At 40.6% G+C, this 15,990-nt stretch overlaps 1 protein-coding gene across 1 annotated transcript in view; it reads right to left on the bottom strand.

Annotated features, from left to right (window-relative positions):
* The window catches only part of Sytbeta (Synaptotagmin beta), a 184,429-nt gene that overhangs the window by 95,871 nt on the left and 72,568 nt on the right, over positions 1–15,990 (bottom strand). The window contains exon 2 of the mRNA XM_090389319.1: positions 1,656–1,860. Within this exon, the coding sequence (XP_090245445.1) occupies positions 1,656–1,860 (205 nt within the window). The remainder of the gene's footprint in view (positions 1–1,655; positions 1,861–15,990) is intronic.

The following is a 15,990-nucleotide window of genomic DNA, read 5'->3' on the forward strand; positions in this document are numbered from 1 at the left end:
TAACAACAACAGAAAAGTACAAAAGACTCGACTGTCAGGTATCAGTTACACTGGCCTTAGAACACACGCAATGTGCAAACACTATGAACTGACGCTTCACGGCATGTTTGGTCCATTCTAAGTTGGCATGCGAGATCGTATATTCATGAATAAAAAATATACGCCATTAGAATAAAACATTTGTTCACGCAAACTCCTCCAGATAAAATGGTTTGATAAATTCCAGGCAGAATCATCGAGACATTGATAACTGTCCAAAATTGGTTAAATGAAATTAGTGAACGGCGCATTATTTCTACCACAACGAAACGAATATTGTATTTTACACTTACCGCCTTTTTTATGACGCTGAAGTAGAGCAATAAAATTCTAACGCACCACCCAAAATAATAACAGGGGCAATAATAACGTAATGGCTGCCACAGATTGAAGAATCCCGAGCATCGGCGCTTAACCTCTTAAATATTTGACAGCGATGAACGCGATAGTTAAACGAAGTCAAAAATTCCATTATTTCAATTTATATGAAATGAGATTGATAATGAATTATTTATTATGGCGAATAAATAGAGTACACGCGAAACAAATTGATTGGTCTGAAATGCAGTTGCTGCCACGCGCTGCAATTAAAATGAGCCAAAATAAACAGCGCGTTGGATTAACTATTTTTTGCCATATTGGGGCTCCACCTACTTCGTGATTTATTCATTTATTATTTCTTTTTGATTATTCTTATTTATTCGCTAATATACGTTGCTTTAATAAAAAAACGAAAAGGGTTTGCAAAACAAATGTGAGCCATTTGCGTTATTAAATAAGAAGGTATTTTGAAGATATTTGATGAGAGGAAACGAAGTAATAACGTGTGTTGGAAGTGCGAGTAATTACGAACAACTTTCGACGCGTAATTAGTATTCATTTTGCAATTAAGAATAAAAGCTTTATAATCTTCAGCTCCTTACCTTTGTCTTTCTTGTGTGCGTTTGCTTGGAAGGAGCGGGGAGGGGTTGGGGATGGAAAACCATAATCGGCCACTGCACTTACGGCGAATGTCAAATATGACGCCAATGAAACGAGTTTAGATAAAGCTGGAGTCTCTCGAGAAAACTGTACACACGCAAACCAACCATAAGCATATTATAATACGTTTAATAGGGGAATTACACAAAAGGCTAAATGCAAAGCAAATATTTGTCTTACAAAGAGAACACTAATGCAATACAAGACCCGAATGATACATGCGCCGAGATGCCGATTGCACCAAAGACGCGAATTTCCTGCAGCAAACTGCTCTCTTAGCGATGGTTGCCATAGTCACGGGATGCACTTTGGAAGGATGTTCGTGGCAGCTACAAGATTTTAACGTTAGGCCAGGTGGCGGCCATAAAGGGAACGTCCGCTCCCAAATTATAATGTGCACGTGCATTGAGCGTGAAATATTTATACTCATCTTAGACGAGCTAAGGTCGGGGTTGCCTCTAACCCGCTCTTCTTTCTTCCGCACATTCTCTTGGGGGTGAACACTGTAAGCAATAAAAGTGTCAGGCGACACGAAACAAGAAGGGAGAAAAAGAAGAAGGAAATGGCGAATATATTAGAACATTAGTACTCACATATAAACATGCGTCCATCCGCCCACACATTCGCACACGTACCTGTTGCGGTAATAGTGACATCGCCGCACTTGTCTCCTTCATCACCTGGACCTTGTTGCGCCTGTTGTACCTACTGCTGCTAGATGGCACTGCCAGTTCATCTTTTCTCTGCCTCGTGTAGTAACGATAGATGACGACAGATACTGCAATCACGAGGGCCACACCAACTCCGGTAGCAGCTCCGAGGACAGGAGGTGAAACCATCCTGGAATATTGAGGGAAAAAAATTACCACCAATCGCATCACTTATTTTCTGAACCACTGGTTTTTTATCCCGACTGACGAGCAACAGATGCAACCATAAAATTTATCTATCGGGATTGTTAATTCTAAAAATTCCCTTTAATTTATGGAATCGGGTTAAATATAATTAAAGTTACGCGTGTGTCAAACATAGAAAATAGTGCAGAAGCAGGTTTGCTTCTGCACTATTTTGAAAATGAAGCGACCACATCGAAACTACTCAAACAGCAAAACTGTTTCTTTCCAGTACATTTATGGCTTGTTTTCACCTCGTAAAAAATCTCATTTATTTATTTAGTCCTTCAACAACACAAAGGTTATCAGAAACATAGAATTTTCTAACTGTGTAGTTTCAATCATTATATTAAGAGTTATTTTTAAGAACACTTTTGTATTGCTTTCCTTAAGATATGGATACCATAAACTTCTTAATGGAATAAGAAGTTTACGGTAAGAGACCTGAACTCCACGCCATTTACTGGAGCTTAATTGGGGTTTATCTGAGATATGCACTTATGTTCAAAAGTTAAGAGACAATCGGAGATGTCAAGGAAAAGTATGGTCCTTAGACTGAGTCTGAAGAGAATTTCCTTTGTTTTTGTGAATCATGAGATGATTATTCAGAATTTGAGGGGCTAGTCCTCCATAATCACTCCAACAGCCAAAGAACTGTATGGGCGAGCTCTGCAATTGTCTATAAGGCTATTGAGAATGCCTTGTGGTAAATCTTACTCTTCTAGATGGGCACAACTTAATACACACTTAAGGATATCGATGCTCCCTAATTCGGCAGTGAGTCTAAAGTAACCCAAGTACGCCCACTCACATGTAGGCCAGAATTGACATGCCTGGGATGATGCATCTAGGATGATTCCAACCCCTTCCTCCATCCAAATAATAATATCCTCATTTTGCAGAAGCATTCTAGGAAGCATGTTCCATTAGCTCCATGTGTAAACGCAACAAGAATCAGTTGAGTCTCGATGCAACTGTGAAAAGTACATTGGCAACTTTTCTCAGAAACCGTATTCTGTATTTATACAAGCTCTTATGTAGGAGGGAATAGGCAAAGACAAACCATAGCACATTTCCATGGAATCCCTCTTTCTAGTTTTCTTTGGCAGTTTGCCACGAAACTGTCGTTCCTATAACCTGAGATCTCGAAAGATAATCATCTTCCTTTGGCATATAACTATAGGGACAGACAATGGTCATCGTGGAATGTCCTCCGTGAGAGTATAATGGTCTCTCCGCCTGTCACTTGTTTGGAGAGGTCTGGTCCCCGTGAGTTATTGTGGGGTTTTCACCCCGCGCGACTTACAAATCGGCACTTGAACAGTTGTACAAAAAATACCCAACCACGCAACATGGATTGAGCCACTGGTGTCCTGAAACCACCATAATCACAACATCATGTGATACTGTAGCACTTGGTCGATAATATCAAAAATCTGAGATCGTTAAAATAGAGCGGTTTTTGAATGTATTTGAAATATTTTTATGCACAAAAGGAATCCTTTTACCAGTACTCTTCTTTTTGATTAAGTTAATTCAATAGTTAATTGAATTAAAATGGAATTAAGTTAATTACATTTTACCTTTATTGTTTACATTTTAATAAACGATTTCCGTAGTCAAATTTTTAATCGGTTTTCTGAATGAGAACCACTTCGAAGTTACCAGATTTCACATTATTTTTAATAGAGTACATTAATCAAATTTTAAATTAAAAAATATTTGTTAATAAGCCGTTTGGGACCGCTGAGATCAAAAAATTTTGATCTCAGCGAAATTTTGATGCAAGAAGTTTTATGTACAGGTGTACTATTGTTTTGTATCGTTTGTATTTTCTGTATGACTTTTAATGTACTATATTCGATCATATTTAGTGTCATCGATGACGAGATAGAGAAATATCATGGAACGCTTGGCTTTTTTAAATTTAAACTTGATACGCAGCGCTCCAACTTCCTCTGCAATAAATTTCTTCTTAGCTGAAGAATGCAGCGAAGTGCGTTTTATTCAGATCTTAGTTACTCGAGTTTACTACGCCTTTTAACGTCTGTATGAGGGGGTCTGCGTGTTTTGCATACTTTGAGAAAGTGTAATGAAAGCGAATTAACATATTTTGTCCATTATTTACCTGCCGGTCTGGCGAAGTTAAAGAATCGTATTTCGTCTACGGACTACTCATAATGACGTTGTGGTTGGCTTGCCAACTACGCGTTAGTGGCTTAATCTTCTAAATAGTGCGCGGCTTTTCACGCCAAAGAATCGTGCGCTCTGCTCTGAAACTTAATTGCAAAACACCCTCGAAGAAGAAAAAAAAATCACGATTAACAAGAAGTACTGCGAGATAATTCATTACTTTCCAGAATAAGCTCACATAATTACATCACTCAAGATGTCGCATGTGCTCGTGGTCTGCGCTAACCGCTCGGAAAGAAACAGCCTGCGAAATAAGAACACGCCGCAAATAGTCGCGTTATTAAGACAGATTAATGACTTCCAACTTGCATTTGTACGCACGTGCACAAATTATGCAAAAACTTGCAAATTCTTTCTCTAGAAATGCTCATATGGGAAATCTCACAAAAGGCCTTTTTTTTTTTTTTTCTTTTTTGCGCGCGCTAGTTGTGAGGTTGTGGAGAGGGGTTGAAGCGAATAAAACGACCGTTTTTCCAGCGACTGTTACATTTCCATACACCGCACGTGACAATATTCCGCAGTTGTCAAAATAGAACGATAATACGTAATCGATGACACTTTCAACATGCGGGCATTTTTATTTCCATAGTTTATACGTACGTAATAGAAGTCTGTATTAACATCAATCTAAAACCCTGAAACTTTACACGCATACTGTGGAAACCCGCGGAGTTCATCCGGGGTTATTAGTTAAACGTAATTAACACGAGTTATTGAAAATTTCTATTTTTTTTTATTTATTAGTACTAACAGACATCGTGAGGTAAATGTTGTTTTTTTTAATAAATGAAAATAAACCTTAATTATCTTAATAAATAAATCATAAAAGCGCCTATTAATAAAATTTAAATAAATTCATATCGATGTAATTTTTAACTATCGTTTGAAATCAAAAGAACTAAATAAAACTGCTTGCATATTTTGAGATATCAGTTGTTTTTTGTATATATAACGTACGTATTATAAATGATAGAGGGCGCTATTTTCAATTGACACGAACAAATGTTCCTTGTATATATTCGCCATTTTATTAAAAAAGTAAGTGAAAACTTTAAAATGATTTGCTTGTAAATTTTGAAATATTATTCAGAGCAGTTGCCGCTACTTTAAATAGTAATAAACACATACAGGGCGAGTAGAAATTATGCATAAACAGTGATAGGTTGTATCTTAGAAAGTTTGAGTAAAGATGAACTAAAAAGGGCGTGAATGTTTCGCATACACATAAATAGGATGAATTACGGGAGTTACGTCAGATGTTCAATGTGTCTGCCACACGCACACATACATGAACGGCATCGTTTCTCAACAGCCGACTTATGGGGACGGACCAATCAGCTTAATTTTGCTCGCTTCCTGTGTGTGTGCCTTTATGATTTGCGAGTACATACTGTACTTTATTTTTTACTTATCCCCATGCAATAAAATCGTATAACTGATCAAATTTCACATCAGAATCCACATACATTTGTAGCGATGGTAAAAATTCTGTGCGTGTATACACCGAGTGGACAGAAATCATGGGATACCTACCTAGTAGCGGGTAGGCCCACCTTTCGCCCAGATACGGGCAGTCACACGGCGAGGTATTGAGTTCACTTGTTCACGAAAGCATTCCACAGGTATTTCCATCCATGCACCGCTGTTCATAATTCCGTCGCATTCCTGGGTGGAGGATCAAAGCTCGAACTTTCCACAGCATCCCATAAATGCTCCACAGGGTTCATGTCTGGTAAACGGGAGGCCATTCCATGATGGTAAAATCTTCAGAATGCTCTTCGAACCATGTTCTAGTCACCACAGCTCTGTAGGGGAGGCGTATTGTCCTGCTGGAAGAGTCCATTGCCCTGTTGGTGCACGATGACTATGAAGGGATGCAGATGGTCTCCAAGGATGGACACGTAGCCTGGACCGTTCAGAGATGCGTCTAGACGTACCAGAGGTCCCAATGTGTGCCAGTTGAAATCTCAATGTGTGCCCCAGACCATTACCGACCGTCCTTAACATTTCCTTGTTAAAAACAGTGCATAGCTTCGTGCGGTTTCCGCAAGATACGCACCCTCCCATCCGCTCTAAATAACTGGAAAGGGGGCTCATCGGACCAGGAGACCCGTCTCCAATCTATTTTTTGATATTATATACTTGGATCTTAGAAAGGCTTTTGATACTGTTGCACATGGAAGACTGCTACACAAATTGGAGCAGTGTGACATTGGAGGCAAATTGCTGCTATGGATAAAGGGGTGGTTGAGGGGGAGAAGACAGAGAGTGGTAATCAATGGACACTGCTCATCGTGGACTAATGTTATTAGTGGAGTCCCTCAGGGCTCAGTGTTGGATCCATTATTGTTTTCTGTATTTATAAATGATATTGATGATGGTATATCAAGCTTAATGTCCAAGTTTGCAGACGATACAAAGGTTGGCAGGGTTGCCAAGGACACTACTGACACTATGCTGCTGCAACAGGATCTGGAAAGGTTGAGCAGATGGGCTGAGAGATGGCAAATGAAGTTTAACATTGACAAATGTAAAGTACTACACATGGGAAACAGCAACCCCGGAGCAACGTATCAACTCTGTGGTACTACACTGACAGTGGTAGAGAATGAAAGGGACTTGGGGGTGATTGTACAGGCAGATATGAAGTTCTCTGAGCAGTGCAGACGGGCTGCAAGAGTAGCTCATGGAGTATTGTCAATGATATACAGGAATTTTTCCAGCAGGGATAAGGAGGTGATTATTCCATTGTATAAAACAATGGTCAGGCCACACCTAGAGTACTGTATACAGGTCTGGAGGCCTCATTTCAAGAAGGATGTAGAGCTGCTGGAACGAGTACAGAGAAGGGCAACAAGATTAGTGAATGGAACAAAGGGGTGCTCTTACGAAGACAGGCTTAAGTTTTGCAAATTACAGTGTCTGGAGACTAGGCACCAGCGAGGTGATCTGATAGAGGTGTATAAAGCCTTGAATGGTTTAAGCATGCTCAATGCTGATGGGATTCTTCCTCTAGCTCAGAAAAATCACCTGAGAGGGCATAAATTCAAATTGAGGAAAGAGAGATGTAGGATAGACGTGCGGAAATTTGCCTTTAGCCAGCGGGTGGTTGGTTGGTGGAACAGACTTCCATCCCTTGTGGTGGAGGTTGATAGCCTAAATAAGTTTAAGGCTCATCTGGACAGGCATTTTGAACGAACAGAGGGGTGAAGTGCAAGTGTTTTTTTTTTTTTTTTTTTTTTGGCTGATGCTGCATAAGCTTGCTTTCTTGCATCAAATGCCTCTAGTTTGTACTAATGCTAATGCTAATCATCCAAGGTCTAGTGCCGATGTTCTTTCGCCCAGTTGAGGCGTACAGTCCTATGTCGTAGTATTAGCAATGGGACTATGGTGGGTGGGTGGATCCCATAACCTATTGCCGCTGATGATCTTGGTAGAGATGTTTCTGGCACCTCCCTCGTTGAAGTTGGAGGTGATTTATGCCACCGTCGCTCTCCGGATGGTTGAACAATGCGAGACAGATGTTGACTGCCGCGTTCATCCACTACCTTTCTCCGTCCACAGCGCAGTCCACAATGAGATTTTATTCCGGAAATGGCGTATTCCCGGTACACACACATATATATATATATATTTTTTTTTTCAGAATTATTTATAATATATTTATTTCACTTCTTATATTGTACAAAAGAGTCGAGGCCACGTTGTGTCAAGGAACGGAGTATTTTCTTTCCGTGCTTACGCCACATATATTTATTTATTACTCCGTACATGATGTTCTCCCAAACTTTCGGCGCCTCCGTAGCCAGGTGAGAAGGAGCAGCAGTGCGTAGCACACGCTTCTTGATTAGACCGGGGTTCGAGCCCGTCACCACCAAATACGGAAGATGCGGAAAGGTCAGGGAATGACCACCGTATATCCCGGAGCAATATGGCCTTAGTTGCTAATGCTCCTAAAAATCAAATAACGAACGAACGAACCCAAACTTTCTTATTAGTGAATACATCGTGAATAGTCAAACTAATAGAAAACTTATCTACGAAAAGTTCTAAACCTCTCAAACATATTCTTGTTCACAGCACTATACGTTTTCTCAGTTCCAATTCAATGTCCATTTCTAATTAATCTGGCAAAAGAATCCCAATTATCGTTGATTCAATCACTGATCTACCGTCAGCACTGGTTGAATCAACCTATTTTTCCAATAAAAGTACTAAGGCTGTTCAAGAGAAGAATGTTGCATATCACAGTTGCATCGAAATGTCCAGGTTTATTTTCTGCCTACACCAAATATTGCAACAATTGTAAAAGCAGTTATTAATCAAACCAAACTAGATTTTTAACAGGCTAAAAGTAGAAAACTTGCTTCTTGTCCAAACAGTAGTCGAGCATTCTATTCTCTTGTCAGCGCTATTGGTCGCAACTTTTGCCCATCCGTACTCCTACTTCTGTTAAAACCTGAGGTTCTATATTTACATCTGGGCTAAGGGTAAAGCTGACCCGCTTCCGTTCTACTTTTCTTCTAACTCTTGTATTTGATGATCTTCGCAAACCACTTTCTACCAGTCCCAGCGTACACTCTACTCAATGTCCTTGTAGTCTTCCATCAAAAGGATATCAGAAGAATTTTAAACAACCTTGATGCTAAGAAAGCTATAGATCCTGATGGTATTTCTCCACTTGTTCTCAAAACCCTGCTCCTGAGCTAACTGCTATTCTGTGTCGCCCTTTTACCCTTTCTTATTTCACTGGCGCTTTTCTTTCTTGTTGGACATTTTCTCATATGCAGCCAGCTCCTAAAAAGGGCGACAAATCCCTCCCATCCAATTATCGTCTCATTGTACTTGTACTGTTCCTAAAATATTGGAGACATCTGTTAATTGCCAACTCATAAACTATCTAGAAAACTTTTAAATATGTATATGATCAAATATCGCCAATACGGATTCTGTGTGTCTATGGACAAATTCAATAGAAAAGTTTGGTGAAACTCAATGCGAGACAGCCACGTTAATAATACTTCTGTGCTTATCTTCGATGGTACTTTTATTTCTTGACAAGATCACATATCTTTATTACGGATTACCTTTGGATTGACTTATAATCTCTCTTAGCATCTCATATATTGCTTCATCTGCATCTAAAAAATTGGAGTTTCTCTTTCGGTCTCAGCGTTACTTTTCTTCTAAACAGGTATTTCATAGGTGTTCACTGAATATAAATCTCGAATCCGCCCTGCTATGGAATATTGTTCCCATATCTTGGGCAGTGGCCCCATAACCTATCTCAGACTTCTAGACTCAGTTCAAAAGAGGGCAATTAGGTTGGTTAATTAATGACCCATCTCTTACAAAATCTGTCCAGTCTCTGTATTATAGACGTTCTGTTTCGAAAATCTACTTCAGAACACGACATTTACAAACAATAATGGCCCAATATTGAAATTTGTCTGGTCCAACAGTGGCCTTATTGGGCCAACAGTGGCCCAATAAGGCCACTGTTGGACCAGACAAATTTCCAATGTTCATCCTTAAAATAAGTAGCCCATTTATAATAGATCTATTACTGCACATCTATCAGGAAATCATTAGGTCAGGAGCTTTCCCACAAGCCTTGAAAAATTACATTGTAACCCCAATACCAAAGATTAAACACCCAAAATCGGCTAAGGATTACAGACCAATTTCTGTCAGTTGCACCCTACAGAAGGTATTCGAAAAAGCACTGCTTCCCACCATCAATCAACACTGCTTCAGCCATAGACCACCACATTTGCACTCAGTTATTTCGGGTAGATCAACAATAACAAACTTACTGGAAACCCTTTTTCGCGTGCAGAAAGCACTAAATGAGAAAAAGCAAATTGATATTATTTTTTTGGATATCTCCGCAGCCTACGACAACGTCTCAATTCCAGCGCTCATTGCGATTTTAAAGAATTATTTTAATGTAAGAGGAAATTTGTTAACTATAATAACCAGCCTGCTAGAACATAGAAAACTTATTGTTAAGCACCAAAAGCTACAACCTTGCTTTACCATCTTGCGAGGAGTGCCACAAGGGGGAGTTCTTTCGGCTACTCTCTTCGCGGCCGCCCTAGAGCCGTTTCTTGCACGGTACTACAATTTTATAACATATGCTGACGATGTAAAATTCTTCATCACTTCCAAAGACTATGAATCAGCAGAAGGTATTTGTCAGATGGCAAATAGCACAATCAGAGAATTTGAGAGCTACCTGGATTGCATCGGGCTCCGTATTAATGCGCAGAAGTCTGCCCAAATGACCATAACTTGCAAGCAGAATAAAAATGACATCTCGATCTCTGTGAACGGGTCTAATGTGGTAAAAGTGCACTCTCACCTGGACCTGGGTCTTAAGTGGGATGACAGACTCACCTTTGCTCAACACTTCGCCCATATGAAGACAAAAATATTCGCCGCTTTATGGGCTACCAGACAGGAACTGGTAGGAATTAGGGATCCTCAGCTAGCGACCAAGTACATTTTAATGTGTGTCCTGCCAATTGCAATGTATGCCTCGCAAATCTGGTCTTCAGCTCCAGATTCACATTATAAGTCCGTCCTTGGGATCGAGTACTGGTTCTTGCGATGGCTTAACAGAGTTGCTGGCCACCCTTTTACTATCTCAAGGGCCATTCTCTACTCAAACCTTAACATCACACCCTGGATGCAGCGGACAATTAACAGGAACATACACACTCTCGCACAAATGCTCACAGGCAGAGTGGATGCTCCAGTCCTGGATAATATTCTAGTCAAACCGCGTGCCACTGGTAGACGTTGCGGAGAAGTAAATAATCCACTGCGTTCAGTCCTGAACAATCTTAGTAGCCTGCAAAGATTCTTCCCATCAAATGCAGCGAAAATATTTAACTCACTACACATAGATGCTGAAAACCTGTGTAAGGATGCAACATACCGGAAAGAGATCTTCCAGAATTCGTACAGACTTACCGAAATATGAATCGGCTGCAAAGTACCAAAGAATTTAGAGTAAAAGAGAAACTTTCTGCTTTAAGAACAATAATAATGTGTTGACTGTAAAAATATACCTTCTGTAACAGTTATGTTAATATGTAATTTATAGATGGAATTATTAGTGAATTGTAAATATATCAGTTGTATAATGTATGTACAGAATCATCAATGTGTAAATACTGTATATATTAAACATAAAATGTGTATATAATATTTCGGGACGAGACTACGTGTTCAGTATATGTAACCCACTGCACGTAGTATCTCGTACCCTGATATGTACTTAGCACCCTCCTGGCACTTTGCCGTCCTGGGGTGGTTTCCTTATGGAAATAAACGGATAATAATAATAATAATAATATGTACGGATCAACATGGCCTTAGTCGCCGATGCTTCTAAAACCCAATAACAACTTTCTGTTTCTGCTGCATGCCTTTTCTATAGATACTTCCATTGGCGCTGTTCTTGTGAATTGTCTTCTATAATTCTCTAAATCTCCCTCCGAAACCAGTCCGAACACGTGCCGCAACCAGTCAATATCCTTTTACTCTCAAACTTCAAACTCACAGTACCAAAATTTTCTTCCTCATTTATTTCTTTGACTTCTGTTTTCTGGAACAATCTCGCTTCGCACGTATTTTATTAAAATTATAATCTACAGATAATTGAAGTCTAATGTTACAAGTATCTTCTTTCATCTTCTCAACTTCCTACTCATGCACGGTACAAAGGCACACGATAGCCTTAGATGCTGATGCGCCATTAAACTTCCAATAACCAACTAACCACGGTACAAAGTACTAGTTTATAGTACCCTTCGTGTTTGGGGTTTCATAAAAAAAATGAAATAAAATAAACCGAAAGCAGCTAGTGAGAATTTAGAAAAGGTGAAATGAAAAGGAGAGAATTAAAATATGGAAGAGAAGAACGATTTGATTTATCCTAGTGTATTAGCTGAAAAGATGGTAGCTCCAAAATATTGAAACCCATTGCCTTTCAACAAATAGGACGTTAATATATAAAGGGCCTTTTATGCGCTGAAACGACAGAATTCATGGGATAACTGTAACCTGGGAAACGCGACGCTGTCACCCCCTCTCGCTAGTGCATGAACCCACCACTTCGCAGATATATAAGTACATTGCATCACTGCATTCACGTAGATAGTAATTCGATGTCAGTATGGATAAACGTCGTGAGTTAACCGACTTCGAAAGAAGGATGATAGTGTGTGCCCGACGCATGGGTCACTCTATCGTGGAAGTGGTACAGATTGCACTATCCCCGTTCGACAGTATCAAGAGTGTATGGGAATACGGCATTTCCGGAATAACATCTAAATTAAAATTTCATCTGCTATTTAGCCTTTGTCTCATCTTTTAAATAAATGGAAGATTTTTGTGATGTCATTTTTTAGAAAGTAGTTCAGTTATAGGTGGTAGATGACTTTCATCAACCGGTGAAATACCACCACTTTGCTTATTGGAGGCTTGAAGTGGTGAAACCCATGTTTAGTTTCTAGGGCAAAGTTTCCGGCATCCCCCCTCCCCCCATACTTCTCCTTCAACCCATGCACGGTACTAAGTACTATAGGTTTTGATACCTTTCGTGTTTGGGGTTGTCATAAAAAAAAAAAAAAAACATCTCGTCGTGGATAGCACTGTGGGCGGAGAAAAGTGGTGGATGAACGTGACCGTCGACGTCTGTCTCGCATTGTTTCAGCCAATCAGAGAGAGACAGTGGCACAAATCACCGCCCACTTCAACGAGGGAGGTGCCAGAAACGTCTCCACCAAGACCATCAGGCGATCATTAGTCGTAATAGGTTATTGGAGCCGCCCATAACCTATTGCGCACCCACAAAGTTCCATTGCTAACACCGCGACACAGGACTCTACCTCCACTGGGCAAAAGAACATCGACACTGGATCTTGGATGATTGGAGACCGGTCTCCTGGTCCGATGAACCCCGTTTCCAGTTATTTCGAGCGGATGAGAGAATGCGTATCTGGAGGAAACCGCACGAAGCTCTGTACCTGTCATGTCAACAAGGAACTGTTCAGTCAGGTGGACAGTCTGTTATAGTCTGGGGCGTGTTTGTTCAACTGGCACATATTGGGACCTCTGGCGCGTTCTGAACGGTCCAAGTTACGTGTTCATCCTTGCAAACCATCAGCAGCCTTTCGTGGTCATCGTGCACCCACAGGGCAATGGAATCTTCCAGCAAGCTAATGCGCCTCCCTACAGAGTCGTGGTGATTAGAACATGGTTCGAAGAGCATTCCGCATATATACCACCATGGAATGGCCTCCTCGTTCACCGGACTTGGACCCTGTGGAGCATCATTGGATGCTGTGGAAAGGTCCGTTTGAACTTTGGGTCTTCTACCCAGGAATGAGACGGAATTATGGAGAGCGGTGCAGCAAGCATGGATGGAAATACCTGTGGAACGCTTTCGTGAACTAGTGGATTCAATGCCTCACCGTGTGACTGTCCTTATGCGGGTGAAAGGTGGAGACTTACCCGTTAACGGATACCTGCCCATTACTAGGTAGGTATCCCATGATTTCTGACAACTTAGCGTACGTTATCTGTGGCTGAATGGACTGTAATAACTGAAGTTCGTTCGCAAAATATTGTTTTTGAATGAAGTTTAGAAGACAATTCATGTTGAAATTTCATCAGTATTTTATTAAAACGAAATTGTTGCATTTACAGCAGCACTTTATTTATTTATCGCACATTTTCCATTTTAAATGTGAGGAAACGTGTCAAAATAAAAATGTACAATACTTGAAGAAAATATTCGTCTTTTACGAAACCGAACGGTCTCTGTCTTACTCCGTGAAGTCGCGTTCAACCTTTTTTAATATGCAAATCGGATAAAAAGATAAAGGTATAAAAAGTCTGTTCTGTTGCAATTTTCTTGAAATATTTCAGGAAACGTACGAGAAAAACAAACTTGTAGGACAAATCATATTTCGTGATTTCATTTCAGATACTTTAGTTCCCTTAACCGCTTACTCTCAGCTTTCACTGAATTGTGACCACCCCATCCATAATGGAGTGTGCCGCACAGCTCGAAGTATAAAAAGCAGAATAATTCGTACGCTAGAGCACTGGTAATTTGCATCTGGTCGTGCAAGTCAGAGTGATAAAGTAGCAGTTATGGGACGTAGTAAAGATATCACGGAGTTTCAAAAGGGCATGATTGTGGGAGCTTGTGCGTCGGGTGCTTCCATAAGGGAAACGGCATGTGTTGTTGGTTGCCCACAGATCACAGTGATTAAGGTAACCAAAGTATGGTGTCCAACAGGTAAAACAACCTCCCGCCGACAGAAATTACAGGATTACACAAGGTGGATGTTCGTAGTGAGCTAAGGGTGCCGCGCGCGTTGTATCGGCCCCAATGATAAGTTACGCTACGACAGTTGACATCGCAATACAATATGGGAATGCAAAAACAATTTCCGAAATGACGATGCGCCGCATACTCAGTTGTATGGGGTTCCATGGTACACGACCCAAGAGACACCCTCTCCTCACTGCTGATATAATCGACGGTGAGTGCCGTGGTGTCTACAACGTGCTGATTGGACGCTGGAGAACTGGAAATGAGTGTGCTGGTTGGTTGAGTTTAAATACCTGGTGCAATACGCCGAGGATGTCTTCGCGTATGGTGCATTGGGAATGGTGCCCACCGTCCAGGCAGGTGGTGGTGGCTGTTAATATGGAGCATTATTTGCTAGTAAGAACCAGAACCCTCGATGCGAATGAACCAACGCTTCACTGGTGAATACTGGCAGCCATGTCCACCCGCATGTTGCCTTTTTTTCTCCGACAGTAACGAGATCTTACAAGATGATAATGTCCGTATCATCGGGCCCGCGCTGTGCGCGATTGGTTCGAGGAATACAGTGAAGATATAGCCGTCTTGACTGGCCTCTAAATTCGCCTGATCTCAATCCATTTGAACACCTCTGTGATGTTTTGGAACTGGATTGAGGCGTGTGCCTTGCTTCCAGCATGGTCTCAGATCCCTACAGACTTTTTCAGACATCTACAGAAGTCAATACCGAGGCGAAAAGCGACTGTTGTCCGTGCGAACTGTGGATCAACACAGTATTAGGTAGGTGGTCATTATTCAGTGATCACTAAGTGTATTTATATCTGTAATTCGCGTTTATCCTATGGAATCACTGTCAATGGACATACAGATATCCATGTGTTTTACTGAGGAACCCTGCCGACTGTAAGTTATCTACATGAAGAGCAAGAATTTCAAGTACACAATTTGCACTCAAGAGGTGATAATTTCAAATCACGATTTGCCCAAAAATGTTACTCAGACTTGATTGCCCACTACACTTTGTACAGATACTGAATTTGCTCTCACAGAAAACATAACATAAAGTTTTCAGGTGAATCAATACCATCAGAGGAAGATAAGTTTATCTTCCTCTGATGGTATTGATTCATGCGTTTAAGCATAGCAGTGGGATCCCAGACCTCTGTCCAATAGTGAATATCCAGGCTGCTCTAGCGAGGAGAATTGCTAGTTACAGCTTCCGTTTTAGAAACCTCACTGAGCGTGCGCCACCCCTTTAGCAAGACTCGGAATTATTAATTAACGGCTTTGTTCTCTGTACGAGGAATCAATTTCAAGTCTGTATTATATTACCCACTGTGAGATCACTCACTTTATTGAGATTTCCTGGATTTACTGACATTCAATTTTGGACTCTTGTGACTTCATTTGCATAATTTTCTAATTTCGATCAAAATTTTTATAGTATTTGTGGAAATTAGGCTCGAGTGATACCACAAATATTACGGATAGATAGCAATTAATGACCGCAGTATCCTAAAGTAGGATGACAAA

Source organism: Mastigoproctus giganteus, chromosome 14 (assembly GCF_048544385.1).
Source record: "Mastigoproctus giganteus isolate SK-2022 chromosome 14, ASM4854438v1, whole genome shotgun sequence".
NCBI classification, from domain to species: domain Eukaryota; kingdom Metazoa; phylum Arthropoda; class Arachnida; order Uropygi; family Thelyphonidae; genus Mastigoproctus; species Mastigoproctus giganteus.